Genomic DNA, 24,066 nt, shown 5'->3' with positions numbered 1-24,066 from the left:
GGATTTTGCAACTCATAGTTGTCAAAAACATCCAATTTTCCATCAGGAAAAACATGCAAAACGAACGCTTTGCTGATTTGGAAATTTTTTGGCTTTCGCATTTTGCCTTTGAAACATTTTTCAAAATCCTGCAGAAGATCTTCACACTTTTCGGCCATTGTGAATGAAGGTGAACGAGCATTGCGAATCATTTCTACATATTCAGCTTCAGTTTCAATTCGTTCTAATTTTTTCAGCTTTTGCGAATATGTGCCAAAATTCCTATCGCACCCTTCTTTATAATACCCCTCAAGAATAGGAAACATGTAACTCTGGTTCGTAGTATGTAAATGTACGTTAAATAGAAAAAGCCATGCTAAACGTAGGTAAAACTGCGCGGACACGGGTATTTTTGTTAGCGGCAAATTCTTTGCAAAATCAAATTCACAGCATAGACTATTATTTTCAGAGAGTATTTGCTTTTTTAACTTCAAATAAATTTCAGCATTGTTTTTGTGATTAATTACTTCTTCGTTTACCTCTCCATTTATCTCGTTTTTGCAGCAAGTATTGCACACGTCAGTTCTAGGTAATTTAAAACTGAAGCCAAAATTTTGGTTAAAATACTTAAAATAAACGGTTTGACTTATTGTTAATTTAGCCCCCGTTTTTCCTTTGTAATATTTTCAGAATAATTTGTAAAGTTCTACAAGATTTAATGAAGGATTATCAAAATATTTTAGATTGGTAGAATTTCGTTTGTAATGTGAACTGTAATGTGGAATTGATTCGCAATGCTCTTCAATCATTTTTTAAAATTTTCTGTTAATTTAAGACAACTTTCGCGTACTCCACCTGCCAAATTTTTTAAAGGCTGCTTATTTAAAATCTTTTTTTGAAAATTTTCAACTCTTCTTTTGCCCAAACATAGAAAAACACAAAAAAATTCCTTATAAATCGGAACATTTTCTTCGTCAGTAGGAAATAAATATATCCAATGAATTAACCGTCCTAGTTTTTCACCTGCATTCATTTGGATAGGAACCTTGCATTTTAACAACCCTCTGAGAAACAGATTTTGTTCATTATAGTTCCCGAGATTCCAAAAATTTGTATGTACTTTTTCTTTTTGCACATTTAAAAACTTTTGGTAATATTTTTCTCCACAGCAGGATTCAATAGGTTTGAATGATCTCTCTGGGATTAGAATATCTTTAGCAATACCGTCTTTTTTAGTTTTAGACTTTGTAATGTATTCTTTTCCCTAAAGAAATAACAAATAATGCTATTAACTTCGCCATTAAAAATTTTAAATAATTACTTTAGACTATCTACATATTATATATAGTTCAGTAAAAGAATTATTTAAAAAATCAAGAATAAAAGAAGTCATAAAATGTCAAATTTATGATTAAAATTTATTTAAAAATTGTATTGAGGGTTTCCAATCGTAACTGATTTCTGGAACATTTTTTCTTATTTTTAATCCACGAATCTTCATTTCTAGTTCTTTTTCTACCTTGTTTTATTTTAATATCTTTTTCTTTTTAATTAATATTCTGAAAAATATCTCAAAAATCTCAATAATCTCAAAAAAAAAAGCTTTTCCAACTATTATAAGAAACAATCACTTCGCTGATTCTATGCTTTATTTGTGGAATTTCATAGAAGATGACAAAAAAAGTTACTGTTGTGCATTTGTTTTGGTAAGATTGACTTGACCTTCACGTCGTTCGCTGCAGCGCGTACGTAGCCGGCCAGGCACGTTTTTGGGCAGCGTCAAGATTACCGCTTGGATTTTAAAAATTCATAATTTTTGAACTATTAATCCAATTGATCTAAAACTTTCCATAAAACTTTTTTGAACCTTAATGAACAACTTTCTCACTAAAAGCTTTTCGTAGCTTAAAATTCGTTCGCTAAACGAGGCGCTTGAAGGTTAAAATTAATGATTTTTGCATTGCCTCAAAAAAAAATTAATAACTTTTTTGTTTATTACAATATTCTCGTTTTTCTTTCTTAGATGTTTTCAGAAGACTTAAACGCGTACTTTATATTGGGAAAATCGAAAAATGGTGAAAATTGGCTAAATTAGCACGAATTGAAAAATTAGAAAGATTTTTAAAATTAACACTCAGGACAATACTTCTCAGGCTGAATCCGGCCGTGTCCCCTTTTGGTCGCCAGCGGTTCAATTTACTAGAATCTTTAAATTACAATGGATCAATGTCTTTAAAATAAATTATTTTTTAATCAAAATTTAAATATATTGATAAAATTTTTGTTCTTATAAATTAATTTTCAAACTGACAATTTAACTATTCCATTTTTGGTTGAAAAATTATATTTTTCAGTAAAACTTAAACGGTTGGCTTAAAAATGTATCTTTTTCAGCTGTAAATTAAGCGGTTTGATTGAAATTTTCGGAATTATGATGAAAATTTGTCTTTTTTTGTAGAATATTAACCTTCATCGTGACTAATATACCTTTTTGGTTCAAAATTTATTTCTTTGATTAAAAATTTAATTATTAGGTTGAAATTTCTTTTAAAAGTTCTAAATTTGGTAGAAAATTCACGTACTTCATTAAATATTTATCTTTTTTGACCAAAAATCAATTTAAATTTTTTATTGACTTTAAACCGCTGGGTCGAAAATTCATATTTTTGTATAAAAAGTTAACTTTCTTATAAAAATTCATCAATATCATTTTAATGTTTTTTCTTTTGGTAGAAAATTCTTCTTTTTTTTTACTGAAAACTCAACTCTTTTGTTAAAATTATTTTTTTTTACGATTCATTATGTTAATTAAAAATCAATTTCTTCGATTACTAATATAACTTTTTTGGCCAAAAGTAGATTAGAATCTTTTTTGGATAAAAATTTAACTATTAAAATTTTTTTAATTCATGTATTTTAGAAGAAGTGTCATCTATCTTAAATTAAAATGCAACTGTTCGTTCAAAAATTCAACTTCTTTTTTGAAAAGTTGTCTATTAAATTTTTTTAATCATCTGCTTTAGCAAAAATTATATCTTTCTTGCATAAAAATGGAACTATTAAATTGAAAATTCAACAATTTTGTTTAAGAGTCATCCTCTTTGATTAAAGTTCGTCTTTTTGGATTAAAAATTCAATTTTTTTGTAAAAGCTTATTTCTTTCTTATAAATTCAGATTTTGATCGTGATAAGTCAACTGAAATCTTTTTAACAAAAAATTCAACGATTTCTTCAAAATTGATGATGCTGAAAAATTCAGTCATTTTTGTACGAACATCTTTTTTTTGTTAATTAAAATGCAATTTTCTGCCAAAAAATTATTCATCTTTAAATGAGTTTGATTTATATATTCAGTTGAAAATTCACCTTTTTGATTGAAAGTTGAACAATTTTAATTATTAATTAAACTACAGTGAAACCCTTCAATAGCCCTCCCTTCTATAGCTCTTCCGAGAATTGACACCACGCCGCGGATAGTAGTAAAATGTACTGCGGTGGTCGTGCAGTGTAAATACGTCGCGACGTTCCGACCGTTCACTCGAAGCGGAAGACACACGCGAATTAGAACAAGAACTCAAGCAGATCAGCAATGGAGCTCTGATGCCATCCGATGCCTACTGAAACCGATGGGACTGATCAAATTATTTCGTGCCATTGTGAAATAAGCTTGTCATAAGGACACTCTAGGACAGCGATTCCCAAACTAGTGCCGCCGGCCGATGAGGCTGCCGCCGGCAGGGAGATGCCACCGCGGGCCGGGCAGCCAGGCAGGCTCGAAGGCAGGCGTCCTGCTGCGAACACTCGACTAGTTTTGTTTACCTATCATAAATGTCCCTTTCATTGTTCTGAGATGGAGACCTGTTACAATAACTGAAGTTACAAAGGTATGACACAATTAAATTTAAATTAGTTGAATGAATTTCGTGATATTTTTTGAAAGAAATTAAAGTTCATAAAAATCGGTTAATATCTTTAATGATAAAGCAAACATTCACAAATTGTGGAAACATATAATTATTAAATCTCTAAAATTGTGTAGGAAAATAAAATTCAAGAAGGTTAAACATTATTTTTCGAAAGCCAAATGACACGTTTATTATAAATGCGAGAATAATACACCTATTAATCAGTAATTCGTTATATTGTACATTTTTCTGTAAATGGGCGATTCTTAACCAAAGCTAATCCAGAATTACAGGAAATGTTCAAAAGTTTCTCGTTTTTCGAAATCCTGATAAAAAATGATCATGAATTCGTGCATTCATTCGTACGTATATAAGTATAATACACCTATTAATAAGTCACTCACTACATTGTACATTTTTCTGTACAAAGACGATTCTTGAAATAAGCGATAAACGCAGAAAAATCTATGAAAAACGTAGATTCACAAAAGAAGCACATTCGACATAAAAATATTCTTATCGCTATCAATGAAGACATCAAAATAAACGCAAATTGTATGGAAATGATAATGATCATCTGATATAAGCGCTTAAATTATTTATACATTTGTCATCATGGTTTTAAATACAGAAATATTGTCTAGAATTCAATATTCAAAATTTTATAACTTCAGGGGTGGCAGTTGAGAACTCAATAACCATGTTTTGTTGCCAAGAACTTATTCATTGAATAAAAACTGCTTAAGAAACCATATATATATATATATATATATATATATATATATTTCCAACCAATCTATTTTGGAGGTACTTTGTAATTCTAATTTTCAATTTTGAAAATTAATAAGAAAGTAGATTTCAATTGCAGCTACGTAGAAAAGAAATTTTCAATAAACAAATTAATTTTTCAGCCAAAACGACTCATTTCTAATAAAGATTAGAAATTATTAAGAAACAGTTCCATGCGCCACGAAAGTGGGACGCCCAACAGAAGTAGTAATATCATATAATGTAAATTAAAGTAGTTTTTCTTTGAACCATGTCATCATAAAATATTTATGAGAGGGAAAAGGGGAAAAGAAGAAAATAGTAAAGAAAAAAGAGAGAAAAAGGGAAAGGCTAACAGAAAAAGGAAATAGAGAAGAAGAAAAGGGCAGAAGAAAACGAGCAACCGGAAAGGGTGACAAAGGAAAGACAAAGGGGGAAATGAGAAAAGAGAAAAATAAAAAGGGAAAGGAAAGAGTAGGAAAAAGAATAAGGGCAAAGGGAACGGGGAAATGGAGATAGGCAAATAGATACGGGGGAAAAGGGAAAGGCTAAACAGTAAAGGGGAATGCGGAAAAGGGAAGAGGCGAATAACAATGGAGAAACGGTGAAAATGGAAAGAGGAAAAGATAAAGGGGGAAACGGGAAAAAGAGAAGAAGGTTGCAGGGAACGAAGGAAGAATGGAAAAGGAAAGGTTCAAAGAGGAAGGGAAAAGAGGAAAGCTAAACAGTAAAAGAAGGACCTAGGAAAAATAAAAAATAAAAGGGTAAACGCAAGTCACAGAGAAATCGCATATTCAACCTAATGTGCTGGATGAGCTTATTTCTCGTTAACAAGTCGTTCGATGTTGGGTTGAATATTCGAGTTGATTGCAAGCATGAGGTCACTTTCAATATTTTGCAATCTATTTCGGTATTCATTTTTCAAAAATTTTACGGTTGAAAATCCTAATTCACAGAGATAGGAAGTCGGAAAGGGCATTAAACTTCGCATAGCTTGAGATGAAAGTTGTGGATATTTATCTTTCAGAGATACCCAAAACTGAGAAACCGTACGAGTTGAGTATTCAGCTTTCATTCGCAGGTTTACACTCAAACCAAACAACTGATGTTGCAAATTTGTTTCCATTTGAGCGTTGTGAACAACAACTGCGTTGAAAGGGCTGATGACCCACTCATTTTCGTATTCCCGAAGAGGGGGGAAATATTCTCGGATTAACACTTTCATCTCACTCAAATGCGTGGTAAACAAATCCAGACTATATGCATCTGGTGGATAGCTGGCAAAATGAGCTTTTAGTAGAGGAAATGCATCAAATTGGTGCATTCTTAGCTGATGAACCCAATAATCAATTTTTAACAAGAAGCCTTCCATTTCGTACTGGAAAGTGATCATGTCACTATTACGGCCTTGCATTTGCGTATTTGGAAAGTGATCATGTCACTATTACGGCCTTGCATTTGCGTATTGAGTTCATTAACCAGAGCAAAAATGTCAGCCAAATAGCTCATTTTGCATACCCAAGTTTGGTCATCAAACTCATGCGCCAGAGGGCTGTTCTCGTTACATAAAAACAAATAAACTTCATCTTTTAATAACATTAATCTATTCAGAACTTTGCCCCGGGACAGCCACCTTACTTATGTATGGTACAATTAGTGTACGAAATCTGCTCCCAATTCGGAGCATAGTTCTTCGAATAAACGAGTCTTTAAAGATGAAGTTTTTATGTAATTAACGATACTGACACATACCTCCATCATAGAATTAAATCCATGGGTAGAGGTTTCACAGACAGTGCATATCTGTGAATCATGCAATGCGTCCATTTCGCATTTGACGCTATTTCTAAAATGCGTTTTACGAACCCTACATTTTTCCCAGTCATCGCAGCAGCTCCGTCTGTGCAAATGGCAACACATTTGTTCCAATCGAATTAAAAAAATTGAACTTTGTCCATCATCGCCTGGAAAAGACACTCTCCTGTGGTTCTTCCCGATAGCGCCAAACAGAACAGCATTCTCTCCTTGATTTCTTCCTCTCCCACGTACTTGACATAGCAGAGCAGCTGAGCAGCACCGGAGACATCAACTGATTCATCAAATTGCAGAGCGAAAAATGGACTTTCACCAACAGACAATTTCAATTGCTTCTTCACATCAGTTGACATCTCCTGAATTCTTCGGTGAACTGTATTGTTTGAATGAGGCATTTTTGATATCTTTAGAGCGGCATCTTCTCCCAAGATTTCGCGAACAGCGTCGATCATTATGGGCATGACTGTTGATTCCATGATCGTGTGTGGCTTGGAATTTCGGGCAATTGTTAATGCCGAATAAAATGAGGCAGTTAACAATTTAGTATTGTCGGAAGAATCGGTGTTATTCATGGGATCGTTCAATAATCCTTTGCCCTCCTCAAAGAGCAAAGCTTCCAATTTGTCTTGGAAATAGTGCACCGGCTTCCCTGCTCTTGCGGATGTAAGCTGTCCAAATGTCTTTTTCATTTTAAAGGTGCCTTTGAGACTGGAGAAAATTTCGCGAGACATAAAAAGCACTGAGGCTGGTTTTCCTCCAAACGGAAACCGTATGTCAGATAATCACTCATCTTTTATTTAAAATAGCACAGCACTCACAACACGTCTAATAATATGTTCGAAATTGTCACGTTTAATTTCGTAATTACTATCACTTATGTAATGTTTAGCACCGAATCTTATGTAGTTATTCCTCAGAAAACTTAAAGCAGAGAGGTAGATCCGTCTTCTTTAAATCTCAGAGGGAAACTGACAAATTTCCAGCCAAGTCAAATTAAACTTTTCATTTTTGCAAGGAATACCGGAAGATATAATTTATAATGCAGTGTTTTGTCAGGAAATTTGAATGCACTGGCAGCATAAATCTCACTTCGACGGGTCGTCAGATCATAAATTCTTCATGCTTCTTGAGGCCTGAAGCATCTTTCGAGTAACCCTGAGAAATTTGCATTTTGCCAACCTATGCACAGTGGTTTAAATGTGAAAGCAGCCATATTTGACAAGAAACTAAATTCGTATCGAATCAGGCGAATTTTACTCTTAAAGTTACAGAATCTGCCTGGAACAAAATACGCTGTTCTTAAGAATTACGAGGAGAGTAGAATAATTTTTTTGTTAACCTAATTTGCCCGCAAAAAAGAATGTTGTGCGAAGTTATGCTTATTTTCATTTTGGGATTTTTTTTCAACAAAAAAAAAAAAATTTTTTTTAAGCCTATAACTTTCGACCTATTTCCAATAATGATCTTTTTCTTTCAATAGCGTTGATTTTGTTATATCAAAAACCAGTAAAGTATATTAAAAAATGTTTTAAAATCGATAAATTGACTCCGTTTTTCATAAAAATCTGGAAAGTCTATTTTCTCGAAAACACTTTAATGTAATCCTTTCAATGTTTTTGTTCAATTAGTACTTTTAGAAGAAATTTCATAATAATTTTTTAAAAGATTATTAAAGAAGACGATGAACGCCATGAGAAACAAAAAGAAGTTTTTGATCTTTTAACAGAACCAGGCATTTTGTGTTAAATTTTATGTTATAAAACAATTCGAAATAATAGGATTTCACATGTATTATTTTTTTTATCTTTTTGTAAGCCAGTATATTAAACATAAAACAATAGAAATTGATGCACAGATACAAATATTTTAAAAATAAATTATTTAAGCAAAACTGTTACTGTTATAAACAAATTTTATAAGCAAAAATACATTTATGAAACTTTCGTAGGATTAAATATTTTCTCCTCATAAAAAATCAGCTTTAAAACCACTAAAATGTTCTTTCACATTAAAAATGTTGTAAAGAATAAGTATTAGATATTGTTATTGACAAATTATATAAACAATTGAATAATATTCGTTTGTTTCTACAGAAAAAATGATTTTTTCACGAAGAATAGTTGCTGGAAAAATAATTTCTTTCTCCAAAAACGTACCCATATAATGCAGTTGTTTATCTAACTTGTTAAGAACAGTGAGTCACACTATTGCCTAACAACATTTTTAATGTGAAACAAAATTGTGTTGTATTTAAAGATGATTTGTCTTGAAAAAAGATATTTGATCATATGAAAGTTCTATAAATGTATTTTTATTTATAAAATTTGTTTATAACAGTGACTTTCTTGTTGCAATAATTTATTATTACGATATTTGTGTCTTTGCATTAATTTCTACTGATTTCTGTTGTTCTTCTTTGGTTTAGATAAAGATAAATAATAATACATTGGAAAATCCTATTTTCTTAAATTGTTTAATAACATAACAATTAACACAAAATGCAAATGGAAATTCGGCCTAGAGGGATTGTTGTGGAATTTTATTCAGAGTATTTAATATCTATAAACGGAAGTTATTTTCTGTTGAATAACTTATTTCTACGACTGCTTGTGAAACTGCGCAATAGGCAAAAGTCTGTGCTTCTCCACTTGAAGTGTTGACGTGCAGTGTTTTGTTGAAAAGAGTCATTTGTTTTTGGTTATTGCTGTCTTCGAATGTTTCAATCAAGTGAGCGACCTGGTATCTTGACTGATTATTCAAGACAAAGCTCTCCTTCTAAACGAGATGCTCAACGGACCACAAACGTTTACAGTACGTAAGCAGGTGAAACATTTATTTAAAGCGTATCCATAACGTTTCTTCCTCATTTCCGTTAAATATTCAGTTGGTCCTTGTCTCCGTACCAAAAAAAAATATTTTTTACCGTGCAGTAAAATCTACCGGAAACGGTTTACACGTCCCTGAATGTTTACATCCGTAACTTTTCAATTCTTTTGAGATTGATCTTTTTTAGTGTAAAATGCTCCTTGTTTAGTAAAGTAATAATTTTCTTAGTTTAAAATTTCATTTTCGTTGATCAAAAATACATCAGTTTTGTGAAAAATTAATTTTTGCTGAAAAGTCATATTTCTTGTTCGTGAATTAAATTTTTGTAGGAAAAATTTTCTTTTGGCTTGAAGGTGCAACAATTTAGATAAACTTTTATTTATTTTTTAAGTGAAAAATCTTTATTTGTTGAAGTCGTCTGCTTGGTTTAGAAATTCTTCTTTGGTTTAAATTTAATCTTTTTTGAATAAAATATAAGCCATGACACTTTTTTGTTAAAAAGCCATCCTTCATAGCAGAGAAGACCTTTGTTTGTTTAAAATAAATGTTTAAAATTGAAAATTTTCAACTCGTGTCTGAAATACTGTTTTACTATGCTTATAAAAGATTCTATGTTAAATATATTAGAAGATTAAAATTTTATTTTCTGATCGATCCTATTCTACCTGCTACGTTTTTCTAGAAAAAAATTTATTTAGGAAGTTGCGAAGTTATTCTTAAATATTAATTTCCTAAATTATAATTTAATTTAATTCAAATTTCCTCAATAATATTAAATAAAAACGTGGCGAATCAAATATCAAGAAATAATTAAAGAATAAAATAACACGAAGCGTGAATCAAGCAAGGTAAATAGATTCAGTGTGACATGTCGTGATTTGAATGTCATCAATTTGAGTAAGAATAACTGGAAGAAAAAAGCCTTGCTGGAGGTTACGTTTTTTTTACAAGTATCGCAATTAGTAAATAATTGTTTGAATAAAACAGAAAATCTTACACCATTGCATTCTTTTTATTAAACTTTTCACTATTTACATTTTTGTACAAATTTTTGTATTTTGTTATTCTTGTATACACACACACACACGCATATATATAATATATATATATATACCTTTCGAAAATGCATTTATATATTTAAACATCTTTAAAATACTGTGAAATTGTTAAATAAAAAAATGTAATTTATGGACTTTCCAAAATTTTGTATCGTCTCAAAATTTGAATTTTTGTAAAAAGTGGTCACAAAAATATTCAAAATGCGCTCAATTTTTGAATTTTTATCGAAAATGGCTGGCTAACGAACTGGAACTTCAGTTTAGCACACTAAAAGAGTGTACCAGAGGCCAATCTAATAGCTTTTTTTAACTTTTCGTGCTCACAGACAGACTGTCATACAGACCGACAGACATACGTACAGACAGACACATTCGTAAAAATCTGTTTTTCGGATTCAAGTGGTCTTAAAACGTGGACATTTGACAAAAACTGTTGAGAAGGGGGGGGGGGGGGATTTTACACAAATCTAATACCTTCTCTGAGAAGAATGTAAAAATGATTTATTTTTCATGAATAATTTTTTGATAGTTCTGTTTTTGGTTTTAATTTAAAAAAAAACATTAAAAAAATGAAATTCGTTGAAATACCACACACGAAACTATCACAAAGTGATTAATAACAAATTTGTAGATCTTTTCCAAATGCCTAATTTTTGGCGTCTAATCTTTTATCTATTTTGCATAGTTTGGCTGAAAAATGTAATTCTTGGATTTTTAATTATTTTGTATGAAGTCAAAATTTAGATTTTTGATTTTTGAAGAAAATTCAAAAAGTTGTTATAACATTCTTGTATGGCATTCAAAAGGCAACATTTTTATTTTTTTTTTTTACTTTTTTCATATCGTGCGTTCTTTGGCTTTAAATAGTCATTTTCGTGTGTTTTTTTTTGTAAATGCTATAACGGTGGTAATTTTTGGTTTTATGAAACAACTCATAAGTACAAATTGTTCGACTTTTTGAATACTATAAATAACCGCGCAGAGAATTTTCGAATTTTGCAAAAAGTGTTCTCGAAAATATTTAAAATGTGCCCATTTTTTGCATTTTTAACTAAAATAACTATATAACGAATTTGACCTTTAGTTTAGGATAATAAATGAGTGTACCAAAGTCCAATCTAATAGATTTTTTTTAAAGTGATTGTGGAAACAGGCAGATATACAGAACAGACATTAATTTTAAAGAAAAAAATATTTAACATTTACTAAAAAAAGCGCTCGAGTTTGCCGAACTGTTAAAAGCTACATTTTCGTGGATATTAAAGATTGCTTCATTTCTAAAACTGATTAAATTTGCATTCAATCGACAAATATCACTAAGATCAGATTGCAAATCATGCCTGGTTTCAATTTTCGTCTAATTAAACAAGTTCATTAAATATATTTAAAAATATATTTAATATCCATTGAAAATTCTACAAGATATTAGGTTTATTAATATGTTAATATAATTAACTCGATAATTGGAAATTAGTTTAAGTTAAGCTCGCAATTTAAAAGCGTAAAATTTAAATGTTTAATTTAGAAAAACGTTTAGCTTTTCTCCTATAACCAATTATTGTTAAATAAATTTTAAGTAGCTGCGTTTTAAGACCTTTATTATAAAATTCGTTCATTTTCAAAGATTTAAAATTGAAAATTAATAAATTGGAAATTGTTCAATTTTAAATGATCAAATTATGAAAATGCTAATTTTTTATTATTAGATTTGAAGCATTTTTAAATTACATGTTTCGTTTGTACACATGTCTAATACAAACATTTTCAAAACTATATAAAAATATCCCGGTTATTTTTTGTACCTGTGTCTCTTCACATTTATCAAAATAAATTTTATTTTGATTTTATCACGTAAATTGAATTCAATTTTTAAGACTTTCGCTATTCGTAAACACGGTCTGAAAAACTTCTTTGGCTCAAAACTCAACTACTTGATTGAAGATGAATTTACTTTGTTGAAATTCATCTTTCTGGTTGACAATTCTTCACTATAGTTAAAAAACATTTTTTAACCTAAATTTGAACTATTTCATGTTGGGTTGAACATTTATCTTCTTCAGTTGGAAATTGAACTATTTGCTTGAAATTATTTGATTCAAAATTAATTTCTCCGGTTGATGATTTACAACTTTTGATATACATTTTTTCGTTAGATTACACAGCCACACAAAAAAAGTGTGCGGATCTGGTAACAAGACACACGTATTCCAATGGATTTTGGGGCGCTGAATTCAAATTCCCCAAAATCCATAGGAATACTTGTGTCTTGTTACCAGATCCGCAAACTTTTTTTTTGTGTGGCTTTGTTATTGATCTTTTTTAGTTGAATATTCACTTATTTTATCGATAACTCGTTTTTTTTGGGTTTCAAAATCTTTCTTGGTTGAAAATTTAACTCTTTTTTTTAAATTTTTCTTTTGGATTTGAAAGTTATCCTGTTTTGGTCGAGTATTCAACTAATTTGTTCAAAAGCTACAATTATCAACATTTTTAATTGTTAATACATGCTGTTGCTTAATTTTGTTGTTTAATTTTTTTTTCAAAGAATGAGAAGACAATGTTTTTATATTAGAGACATGCTACATCATGTTAACAATTTCATAGTATGACTTACTTATTCTTACAACAGTATTGATAATGCTACAAGATTGCGCTCTTTCATTAAACATTTCTATTTTTCAAATTACGGATTCTCTAAAACTTTTTGATGACATGGTGTCATACTTATTTAGAAGAATGTATTTAAGGCAAATAATGTTAAAAAATTTTTCTAGAAAATTGAAATTTTCTATGGTTAATGAGGAAATTATACAGCAGCAGCAAATTTTAAAAATTATGAAGCACTCCATATTGATCCCATACTGCTCCATTATATTTTTAAGATTGTAAAAAATTCTTATTTTTCTGAACCTTGCTCAAACAGCAGGGAAGACAGTGTTTTCAAATTGGGGACAGACTGTCAAGTTCGGAATTTCAGATTATCGCTTCCTTATTGTTTAAATAAACCTAAAAATGTGACACCATCCCATCGTTTTATTAAAATTTTCAAGTTTTCACGATTTCAATGTTTATTACTTTGTAAAATTATTATATGAGTTCTAAATATTTTTCTTTGCAATAAAAAATTATTTTTTTTTGACTATAGAATTATAAAATATCTCGAAAAATCGAATAAGTAATTTTCTACCAACCCTTAATTATTTTTGTATCAGAAAAATCTCGAAAGTGTTGTTTTCACTTTTTCTCAATGCTGATTGAGTAATTTGAAACACTCGCGGGAAAGAATTTGGTCAAATTTACACACATAATTAAGAATTTCACATTTATGGGTATAATAGAACTGGCAAAAATGTATGGTCTATTAAAATGAAACTTCATTATTACATTTTTAATTGAAATAAGGAATTTTTCAACAAAAAAAGTAATTTTTAACAAAAAAGTTAAATTTTCACCCAAGCTCATGAATCTTTAAAAAAAAAATATATATTCTCGACAAAAAGTATAATAGAATGAAATGTATAAATAAAACCGATAATATGCATTTTACACCCAAATAATTGAAATTTGGATTTAAAAAATCCCGAGTTTTAAACAAAATAAGTGAATTTTTCACCTAAAAAGATCCGTTTTCTTACTGAATAGTTAAATTTTCATGCCAGAAGATGAATTTTCTGCCAAAGAGACAAATTTTTAAAAACTTCTCAATTTTATTTTCTATCTATATTTTCCTATTCAGATAAATAAGTTTTCTCCCAAAAATCTACAAATTTCATAAAATTATTATTATAGAATTTTTTAATAAATTAAAATTGTAATAATCAGTAAGAAATTTTTTGATTGAAAATTCATTTTTTTTTTTTGTGAAAATGTATCTTCCATTTTTTGTTCAAAATTGATTTTTTATAGTTTAAAATCTTAACTATTGTTGGTTACAAATTCAAATAAAAAATTAGAGTTCAATCTAAGATTTTTTCGTTCTACAATGATTTCATAAGCATTCATATTTATCTTTTTTTCTTTCTTTAATAAACCTTATTTTTAATTATTTTTCCCGATATTCTTCACAGAAAAAAAATATCGCAAAATGCATCAATCTATTTGTACTTACATCAAAAATATTTTTGTATGTAAAAAGGTACAGTAGATGGCAATATAAAAATATCCTTATTTTTAACGTATATATTAACTTAAAAAGTTACGAAAGCGAACAATCCGTATTTTATTAAAAGAGTTTTTACACTTCTAATAACAGCCTTTTTCAAGGAACAAGTACCAAACTTCTGCAAAAAAAACCCTTATTCTCCAAATCAAAAGAATACAAAAAAATTCCAAAAAAGGCTACTCTTATTAGTCATGATGTAAGTCGAAGACAATATTTCTTAATCTGTTAAACGCCGCACGTTCTTTATCCGTAAAATCTTCGACTTCTCTGCTATATTCAAGAATGACTTGAGAGGTTTGTCGCACCACAATGTTCGATAAACTCGTTCCCTCTTATTCTTTGGGCTCCTCAGCTTTATTCTTGGACTCGTCTTTGCTTTCAGGATTCGTTATATTCAATCAGCGTTTGATATAGGGATTTTTTCCGCTGCTGGAACATTATAAAGCACATCCAAAATCGTGTCAAGACCGGTCGCATGTTGGACGAGTCTCTGATTGCTTGAATTCTTCTCAACTGGATTATGAAAAAAAATTATTCCAGGCATTTCTTAAAGTGCTTGAAGTAAGCGATTAACAAGCATGAGTGAAAATTTGCATCGTTCGAAGCACATCCCATTTTTTGACGAAATTTTCCACTTCGTTCTTGTCCTTGCACTCGAAGACCAACAATTCTTGAAGAAACATTGTCCTGTAACGCCTTTTCGTGACAGAAATAACTCCCATGTCCATCGTCTGGATGAGAATCGTACAGTTAGGTGGGAAAAACACGACAAAACATTCTTCGGCGATCTTATTTAGTTCCTCAGCAGAAAGATGAGTTCTCGAGTTGTCCAGAAACAGAAGGAACCTGTAATAGTGCAGATAATATTATAGAATTGAGAAAAATGGTTTTGATGGAAAGCCGTTAATTTAGTCTTAATTGCAAAATTGTTGTTATACCTCTCATTGGGCTTCCAGGCTTTAACCGCTTTCAAAACGATTTTTTGGTGACAGTTCAAAAAAACTTCCCTCGTCATCTAGGATTTTTTGGTTCCTCTGTATTCGGAAAGAAATTTGGTGTCAGCTTTAAAACATCAGGTCTTTTGAGCGGTACCAACATAAAATGGAGGCACGCAAAATGAGCCGGACGCGTTTGCACACAACATCACTGTTTTGCGTTCCTTCTTCTGTTTATGGCCAGGGACTTCAGTTTCGTTTCAAATAGAATGGCGTTTCTTGAATCTATCAAGCCAGCCTTGTCTAGCGTTGAACTTGACTTCCTTCAGGATTGAGCCACCATTTTGCAGAATTTCAAACATCATCAAAGCTTTTTTAGCTTATAATTTTCCTGACACGTGTTGACCAGCCATTCGTTTTTCGCACAGCCAAGCATAAACAGTGCGTTCTAAGAGGTCCAGATCATTGGTCTTCAATCGCTTTTGCTCCAGCGATCCTTCATTTAGCTCTATTTTCGAAGCTTTTCCCTTGATTTCGTTCATTCTTGTGCAAATCGAGGACATCATTAATGGCTTAACGTCATATTTTTGACACTAATTACAATTTGTTATGCCCATTTCGAGTGGATAACTTTCGCCCTCCATTGTATTTCAAATTTCTGCATGGTTTCTGTCCTGACATTTACGGCCCCATATAAGGACAAATTTAAGGGCGTTTAGTCAAGATTCGCTTTCTAGATGGTGTTGTACAGCGCAACATTTCGTGTGCTGTTAAAATAGTCTTGCATGCCTTGTGACTCACACGGTTTTTGTGACATCTATAACGCCCCTACCCTTGACATGTCGTGGTTAAACTGCCATGTCAATCGCTGAATTTTTGTGATGCAACTCGAACGTGTACGCCATCCACTTCTGCTCCTACTATCCCAGGAGGTAAGCAAGAGTGCAGTATCCAGCCGCGGATGGCCTTACACGGAAGACGGAACAGTTAGGGGTGAAAGTGTCACCTCTGGATACCTTTTTAGAGTTACAAACCTTTTTACAATATTAGGAAGAACAGTGTTTTCGGATCAGATGCAGTGATCCAATAAGAACAGTCTTTTGCATGTGACTTGCGATCGTCTAAGCCTGATGCTGGCAAGCCGGGGTTTTTTTTAATTAGCTAGGAACTGAACCTTTCATACCTCCAAGGTAGCCATATATGAGAAGCACAAGATGGACTTTTTAGTTTTGGTACAGCCTGCTTAGCTCAAAAAGAAGAGCCTGATATTTCGCCCGTTTCTCTTTCTCCTTTGCCGTGATATTATCAGCGGCTCGCGCCGAGAATTCCATCACCTATATGATCTTGGTCTTCAGATCTTGGAGGACAATATGAGGCTTTGTAGCACTGATACTTTGAGTGATGGAAAATGAGAAATTCCAGTAGATCTTACACTGATCATTCTCTACCACGGACTTCAGTGCCCCCTGGGCGTAAGGCAAAATAAGTATTATAACAACACGATAGAAATGTCGAAGATGGTAATATAATACTTTTAGTGCCGCTACAGGTACAGTCATTATGCGCTCACGGTGAACTAAGGTGTCTATAACGCTGGTCAGCATATTCATTTAGTTGAAGCGAATGTTCTATTTCCTGTTCACGACTTTTAAGCAACAAAGGTGTTAATGATACTCGGTCATGTGTAGTGCCGCCTGAATCGACGTTCTAATTTACTCCACCAAACATGTAAAGCAGTATAGGAACGGCCAAAATATTGGTTTTCTCGATCATATTCTTTTCAGATAATTCGAAAGCCCAAATTTTGCTGAGAATTTTGCGATTCGTTTTTTTAAGAGCTGTTTTTAACAGGCACACATCTTCGGTATCTGCTTGCGGTATTCCAAGATATGCATATATTTCGCTATTACGAAGATATTGCACGGTATTTCCACCAATGAGTTGAATATCATGATCATCAAGGGTTGATGTATTTTCTAGTCTTCTTTGGTGTAGATGGACGCAGGCACACTTGTCTAGTCCGAAGCTCATGTTAATAGCTTTAAAGTACCTATTTACATTACAGTAAAGTGGATTCCAACACGAACTCTATCTGTGAGTGATCTCAAAGAGTGGGTTTATCTGAGACTCTCCACTTCTTGATGTTATCTCTAAAACTAAGGGTACAGATAGTGATGTCAATGAGTTCCTCCCTGATCGGGTGTTCGTCGACTTAAGAATATCGAAATCAGTAGTGATTAGGTATTCCAGTAGATCATTACCTCTTGAGCTGATGCCCGCCCAGTCCCACAAAGTATGGTGGGAGTTAGCATCGCACCCCAGCAGAAGAGGAAGACCCCTTACCATGCAGTATTCCACCAGTGTACGTACCTCCACTGGTGAATCGGTATCGCTGTCATATGGAACGTAAGGTGATCCCATGACTAGCCTTCCTGGTTCTTTCAGATCCGTGACTCAACTTCAGGTCTCTAGAACATAGATCAAGCAGCGAGACGACGTTGACTGCCTTCGCCAATTTAGAAGCCCTTGGATTGGCCGCCTTGGGGTCCCTTTAACAAAAACAAAGCACCCTTAAATCCCTAATTGTATCTCGAATTAACGAGTATTCTTGGATTAGTGAGTTACCTGTATGCCTCGCAGCCATGCCCCTCTGCAAAATTTAAGAGGCGCCTTTGTTGTGTTGCAAGTTAATTTGGGTAATGATTAGACCGGGAGCAGTAATGTAGTTCTGATCACGATCTTCTTGTCTACCGACAGGCTCCTCCTGCCCCAGGCTGGCAACCTTAAAGTTGACCTGTCCAAAGTGGTAGAAGGACTTGTTTTTGAAACCCTCCCACCGACGAAGGACCACAGACGGGTCTTCCAGTTTACCTGGAAACCACGCCGTAGCCTTAAACATCTTTTGGAACAACTAAACTCCATCCACCTTAAGAGATGCGCCATTGATATGGGGACACTCTTTCGAGCGCCCTCCAGGTAGCCTTTCTGTTCGTCCCTATTCGCCGGATGCCGCCTTATGCCTCTTCACAGACTTAGCCCTCTTCTTCCCTTTAGGGTGCCCTTTCAGCCGCTTCCTTTCTTTTGTGTTTCAGTGCCAATTATCGGCGTTATAGTCGCCGACTTTCCAGCTACTGTTTGAGTTTGGCTTTCCGGAGAGGCAGATTGGGAGGAAAGGGTTATCTTAGATCCACTTGAATCTAACTTCTTTCACCTTCCGCCACCTCCCTGTCTCCTTCTTTTATCGAAATTTAAATTTACATGATCCATTTTGGTTCCCACAAGTAGCTAGGAAAATAAAAGGTTCGACTCTGCAGAATCCTGCATACAAGGGTAAGACTAATTACTCGGGGAGATTGTCCGGTGTTTCCGAGAGGCCGTTAGGACACCTTCGTAACCCCTAGGTGTCAAATTGCCACGGATACGATCACTCTACACTCATGTCTTAGGGGTTTGTCGCGGTAAACGAAAAACTCAACTAATACCCGTTTACAGGCCACCATACCAACGGGGGGCTGTTTCTTGGTCGCTGTGCCAACCTCAGATCATTTCTGTGCCGATTATAAAAACTAGAGATCGGTCCGGGAGAGATCTCGACTCAGGGATCCAGATGGCCCGTGTTAGCTAGTCCCTTTTCCCTTCTATCATACTACAATCGTGCTTACCAGGAGAGCCTGTTTATAGGGATCCTTTTAAAATCACCCAAGAGAGCCCGTTTATATGGGTCCTGTCATCTATATCCATACACTGTGTACACACATACTTCAGTGTATATGGTGCACTTGGATGCGAGCGACAACAGCGTCAATTAATGAGTGCACGCAAGATACCAAATCGGAGTAGCAGCTACTCTTTTTGCCTTTCGAAAAGAGCGACAGACACGCAGCTATAGGTTATACCGACTAACTAGCGTGCCGTCTACACTGTGCCGGTGTGTCTTTCGCTCTAATCGGAGTAGCTGCTACTCCAGTCAAAACTGTCGCGCTCGCTACCGTGATTCAGAGCTCACCCTATACTTGGAGTGTAGAAGCTACACCGAAGTTCTCTCAGTGTACGCATGCAGGCCGAGGTCCGTTTGACCCCTAGGCCCCACACGCTTAAGCCTCTCAACCAATTACAAGGTCTTACAGCCCCTACGGGAGGTTTTATTTAATTACTAGAATTAAATTATTCAAAACAAATAAACATTTATTCCAACGAAGTAATTATTTTTTTAAATCAAACATTTATTAATTTTGCGTAGTTTTTTTCTACGAAATACTTCTTTAGATTAAAAAAATATGTTGTTAAATTCAGTATCCATGTTTTCGATTTGAGGAAATATTTCTTTGGCTTTTATGATGAGGGTTAAATACGGTTTTCTGCCTTAAAATTTTCATGTTGCGACAGTGTCGTGGTTATCGCTGTGGACTTTACACTTGATGAAAACAAGTTCGATTTCTGCTAGAGGTCGATTTTTCAGAGAATTTTTCTGTTTCAGGTTCATACAGATTTTAAATTATCTGATTTGTTTAAATTACATATGCATATATGATAAAACCAATGTTAATTATAATTTAACCTGAAACAATGCAGTTGTGTATTGAAGCAACTATGTGCTGCAATTGATGTAGAAACTACTTAATTGAACTCGCGCATTGTTTAGGCCACAGAATTTTTTTTTAATCAGTGGGATATTTTTTGGCTTTACACAGTTGAAAATGGTATGCGGGGAAGTATATTTTTTTACTCATAAAATATTTGCATGGCTGTAAATTATATTTCTTTCCATGAATTCACATTTACTTATTTTAAAGAAATATTAATTCCCATTCATGGAACATTCATTTGGAACAATCAGTCATTCATTTGGGTTACAAAATCTTTTTCTTCTATGAATATTTCTTTCATTCAAAGACACTTGTGTGCAAAAGAAAATTGGAATTGAAAAATTCCAGCAAAAGTCATCGCATCGTCAAAGAACAGAGAGACAAGCCGACCAACAGACAGACATTTTGTCAAAACTATTTTTTCTGACTGAGTGGGTTTCAAAACGTCGAGAAATGACAAAAACTGGATAGGTGCAAAATCACACAAATTTATGTCATTCCATTTAAATGTAGAGAATGAAAAAATTCAGAATTTTCTGCTAGACTATGGGCGCTATGGAAAAATTGTCAAGACCAATTTTGTAGGTTTATTCGAGACAAGTAATTTTTCTGTTGACCATTTAACGTTTCTTTGCGGATTGTGACTGTAAATTTGAATTTTCGACTTTCCTATTGCATTTTCTACGTTTAAAACAAAAATGGTTATCGCTATTAAAAGATAGTTTAGAGCAATTTTGTAGAACTTTTGAAAGTAAATAATTTTAGTCTTTTGTATTTTTTTTCATCTTGCGCAGTTTTTTTGAAAACGTTGAATTATTACGTTTTTCTGTTCATTTTCTATTGCTAAACCCATAAATATTGGTGGTAGAAGGTTGATTCGCGAATTTGACCTGTATTTTTAGAGCATAGACTAGTGTAAAAAAAGGAAATTTGAATTGGAAAATTTATTCGCAAGTTGCCGCGTTGTCAGACGACAGACAAACAGACAGACCGACATACATTTTGTAAAAACTATTTTTTCTTTATCAGGGGGTCTCAAAACGTCGAGAAATGATGAAAACTGGACAAGTCCAAAATCACAAAAATCTAAGACATGTCATCTAAATGATGAAAATGTGAAAATTGCGTGGATTCAAGCGATATGATACGGAAAAGCTTCATTTTTGTCAACTAATAATTCATACAAGAGGTGTAATATAAAATCATTTGTGGTCTTTCCAGATCAAGAAGTGTGATGAAAAATAGAGATTTTAGTTGAAAAGAGTTTTATTTATGTGTATTTAATTTTCAGAATTCTTTCTAGAAAAATTCATTTTTTTAAGATTAATTATTTTAAGTTGAAAATTCAAGCATTTTTCTGAAAGTTAATTTTTTTAAAACTAACTTTCTCAGAAATTTGTATTGTAAACTGAAAAATTATCTTTTCTGGTTGCAAACGAATGTATCTAATTCAAAATTTGTTCTTTTTGGTAGAAAATGATTCTTCTTGTTTCCAAATTCATTCATTGATGATATTTTCGATTAACTAGATGACACAGCAATTATTGTCTATATCCGAGTTTCTTAACTCTGCAATATCTGAAACAAATACAGTTCATTATTTGCAAAACTCTACTTTCCTTATGCCTTCAAATGAGAAAAAGCAGATTAACGAAATACAAATATCTAAGAAAAATAACCTCCCCTACGAACCACGGTACCAATAGTCAAATAATTGTACACGTTTGTCCTACTTTTATAATTTCCTCATGACAAAAAAAAACAGATTAATGATGACTCTTATATAAACTGAAATATCTGGAAGAATATTTATTTCGAGTTTACACTTTCATAGTTAGAAAAAATGAGGTTCATCGTGACTTTTATCTTCGCTTTGGCATTTCTCGTTATTCCCATTGGTGAGTCTATGATATTATATATTAGTAAGAAGTTGTTCCTTTTTGGTTAAAAATTGAACTCTTAGGTTAAAATTGATCTATTTTAATCGAAAATTGAACTATTTTTTTAAAAGCTCATTTTTTGTCTGAATTCAGCTGTTTTTTAATCTAAAATAAAAAAATTTCATCCTTTAAATCAACTGTTATATTTTATATTTAGAATTACTCCAGCTTAATTGGAAATTTAACTGCTTTGTTAATTAATTACAATTTAATTTAACTGCCTTCTGTGTTATACTTTCAACAATTTGGTTGGAAATGCCCCTTTTTTCCTTCAAGTTCAATATTTTCTGTTTAAAAATTCAACTAGTTGGTTAAAAATTCCTCTTTGTATGTTGAACATTAAACAATTTGGTTAAAAATACATTTATATTGTTAAAAATTCTTAATTTTTGCCTAAAGGTTTAAATATTTGATTTTAAATTATAATTAATCTTTTCCTTGATGGAAATTCATATTTTTTGGAGAAAAAGTTCTTTATTGAAAATTTGATGAAAAACGAAAAAAATAAAAAATTCATCTGGTTTTTTAAGGATTCGACTATTCAACTAAAAAATGAAACTGTTTTGACTGATTGAAATTTAACATATTATTTCATAAAAATTCAATAAATTTTTACTTGAAATTTTAGGAGTTTTATGTCTAATTGAATATGACACCTATGCATTTAAATTATTTAAAAGCATTGATTCCCCTAACTTTTTTGAAAAATTCTTCTATTTTTCCTGTTATGATAGCTATCATTTTGGACAGTTTCCGGACTTACATGGCTGTATAAAAATAAAAAAATATAAAACGAAAATTCCTTTTCCAAAAAGCTGTGGAAATTAGATTTTTTAAGTTATACAATATTTAATCTGGACCAAGCAGGATAGCGGTATAAAAAGTCGGGCGCCCGAGAGCTTGAGTCCAATGTAGTGTAGTGACCACTGTTCTCCATTTGCTAACCTCACCACGGCGCTCTCCTTAATAAGTCTCCATTTGACTCCCACTTGCGTACGCAGGTATGTTTAAACCGCGCTCCTAATTGGTGCAGCCTAAATATTTTATAACTCAAAAACTAAAACCTCAACTTATTTTTGGGAAAGGAATTTTGGATTTCTTTTTCTTATTTATATACAGCTATATATGTCCGGACATTTGAGTCTAAGACACCCTGGATTGCACTTGATTCACCCGGAAGCACAGCCATAGTTACGGATTTGTGTTGAATCACTACCAGATTAATTTACATTAAAAACTTTCTCTCTATTTTTTTCAGTTTGGGGGAGGAAATTTTTGGAAGGAGAATGGACAATGGAAATTGTTGCAAAAGAAAGTGATGATATATGGTACAAGGATACAAGCCTACCAGTGGGCAGGCAAATGAAAAGAATTCTAACCCGAATAATACTTTTACATCGTAATTTGGACACCGTTGGATACGCACATGCTGTAAATCATCCTATTTTGGCAATGCGTGATTGTCGTAACAAACCTTTTATAATCCACAGTGATGCACAAGGTGTTAGTAAACGTTATGGCATAAGTGAGACACAGCTGGCGGCTTATGGTATACATGGAACAATGCCTGAGGTGGAGTCAGAAAAAGATAATTCGTCCTCTTCCTCTAAATGAGTAAGCAATAATGTTCCTGTACGGAGGAGAGGAACGAGGAACCTCCTTGAAGTTACTTTCCTAACCTCTGCTCATCAAATATTCAAACACTCGTTTGAAGATATAAGCAATGGAAATTAGAAAATAAAGTGAATCTATTATGTTTTTCAATGTAATAGTAATGTTTATAATGTTCAATTGCCTGATTTGAAGTTTTTGATTCAGCTTCAGATAAAAAATTATGGTTTTTAATAAGTAAAATATGTAATTAAATAAAATAAATATACAAAAAGCATTTTCTTTTGTTTCTTACTCTACATTGATTCTACTAGAGTTTTATTGGCGCATGCACTCCAAATTTGAATCATTCAGAAGTGACTGGTTCGAAGTAAAATTTTACTTATTATAATAATTGATAGCCGCTTTTTAAAATATTCGGCGCAAAAAATTTGAAGCTTGTAGTACGTAAACCCGTGGGTAGATGTCGCTACACGATAAG

General features: G+C 32.5%; 3 protein-coding genes across 3 annotated transcripts; 1 reads left to right on the top strand and 2 right to left on the bottom strand.

The window, feature by feature from the left end:
• Window positions 1–5,469: 5,469 nt before the first annotated feature.
• On the bottom strand, window positions 5,470–6,066 carry LOC117180974 (zinc finger BED domain-containing protein 5-like). The gene has a single exon (XM_033373577.1). It carries the CDS (start codon window positions 6,064–6,066, stop codon window positions 5,470–5,472), a length of 597 nt encoding a protein of 198 aa, XP_033229468.1.
• A 520-nt stretch (window positions 6,067–6,586) lies between these two features.
• On the bottom strand, window positions 6,587–7,156 carry LOC117180957 (zinc finger MYM-type protein 6-like). Its single transcript, XM_033373576.1, has one exon. It carries the CDS (start codon window positions 7,154–7,156, stop codon window positions 6,587–6,589), a length of 570 nt encoding a protein of 189 aa, XP_033229467.1.
• A 1,903-nt stretch (window positions 7,157–9,059) lies between these two features.
• LOC117172479 lies at window positions 9,060–23,706 on the top strand. The gene is made up of 2 exons (XM_033360461.1): window positions 9,060–9,278; window positions 23,233–23,706. The coding sequence occupies exons 1-2, from the start codon at window positions 9,182–9,184 to the stop codon at window positions 23,586–23,588; spliced, it is 453 nt and encodes a 150-aa protein (XP_033216352.1). The 5' UTR covers window positions 9,060–9,181; the 3' UTR covers window positions 23,589–23,706.
• Window positions 23,707–24,066: the final 360 nt, after the last annotated feature.

The sequence above is a fragment of the Belonocnema kinseyi genome, chromosome 1 (genome assembly GCF_010883055.1).
Source record: "Belonocnema kinseyi isolate 2016_QV_RU_SX_M_011 chromosome 1, B_treatae_v1, whole genome shotgun sequence".
NCBI lineage: Eukaryota > Metazoa > Arthropoda > Insecta > Hymenoptera > Cynipidae > Belonocnema > Belonocnema kinseyi.
The sequence above is the reverse complement of the archived record's forward strand: the minus strand, read 5'-3'. Positions and strand labels throughout refer to the sequence as shown.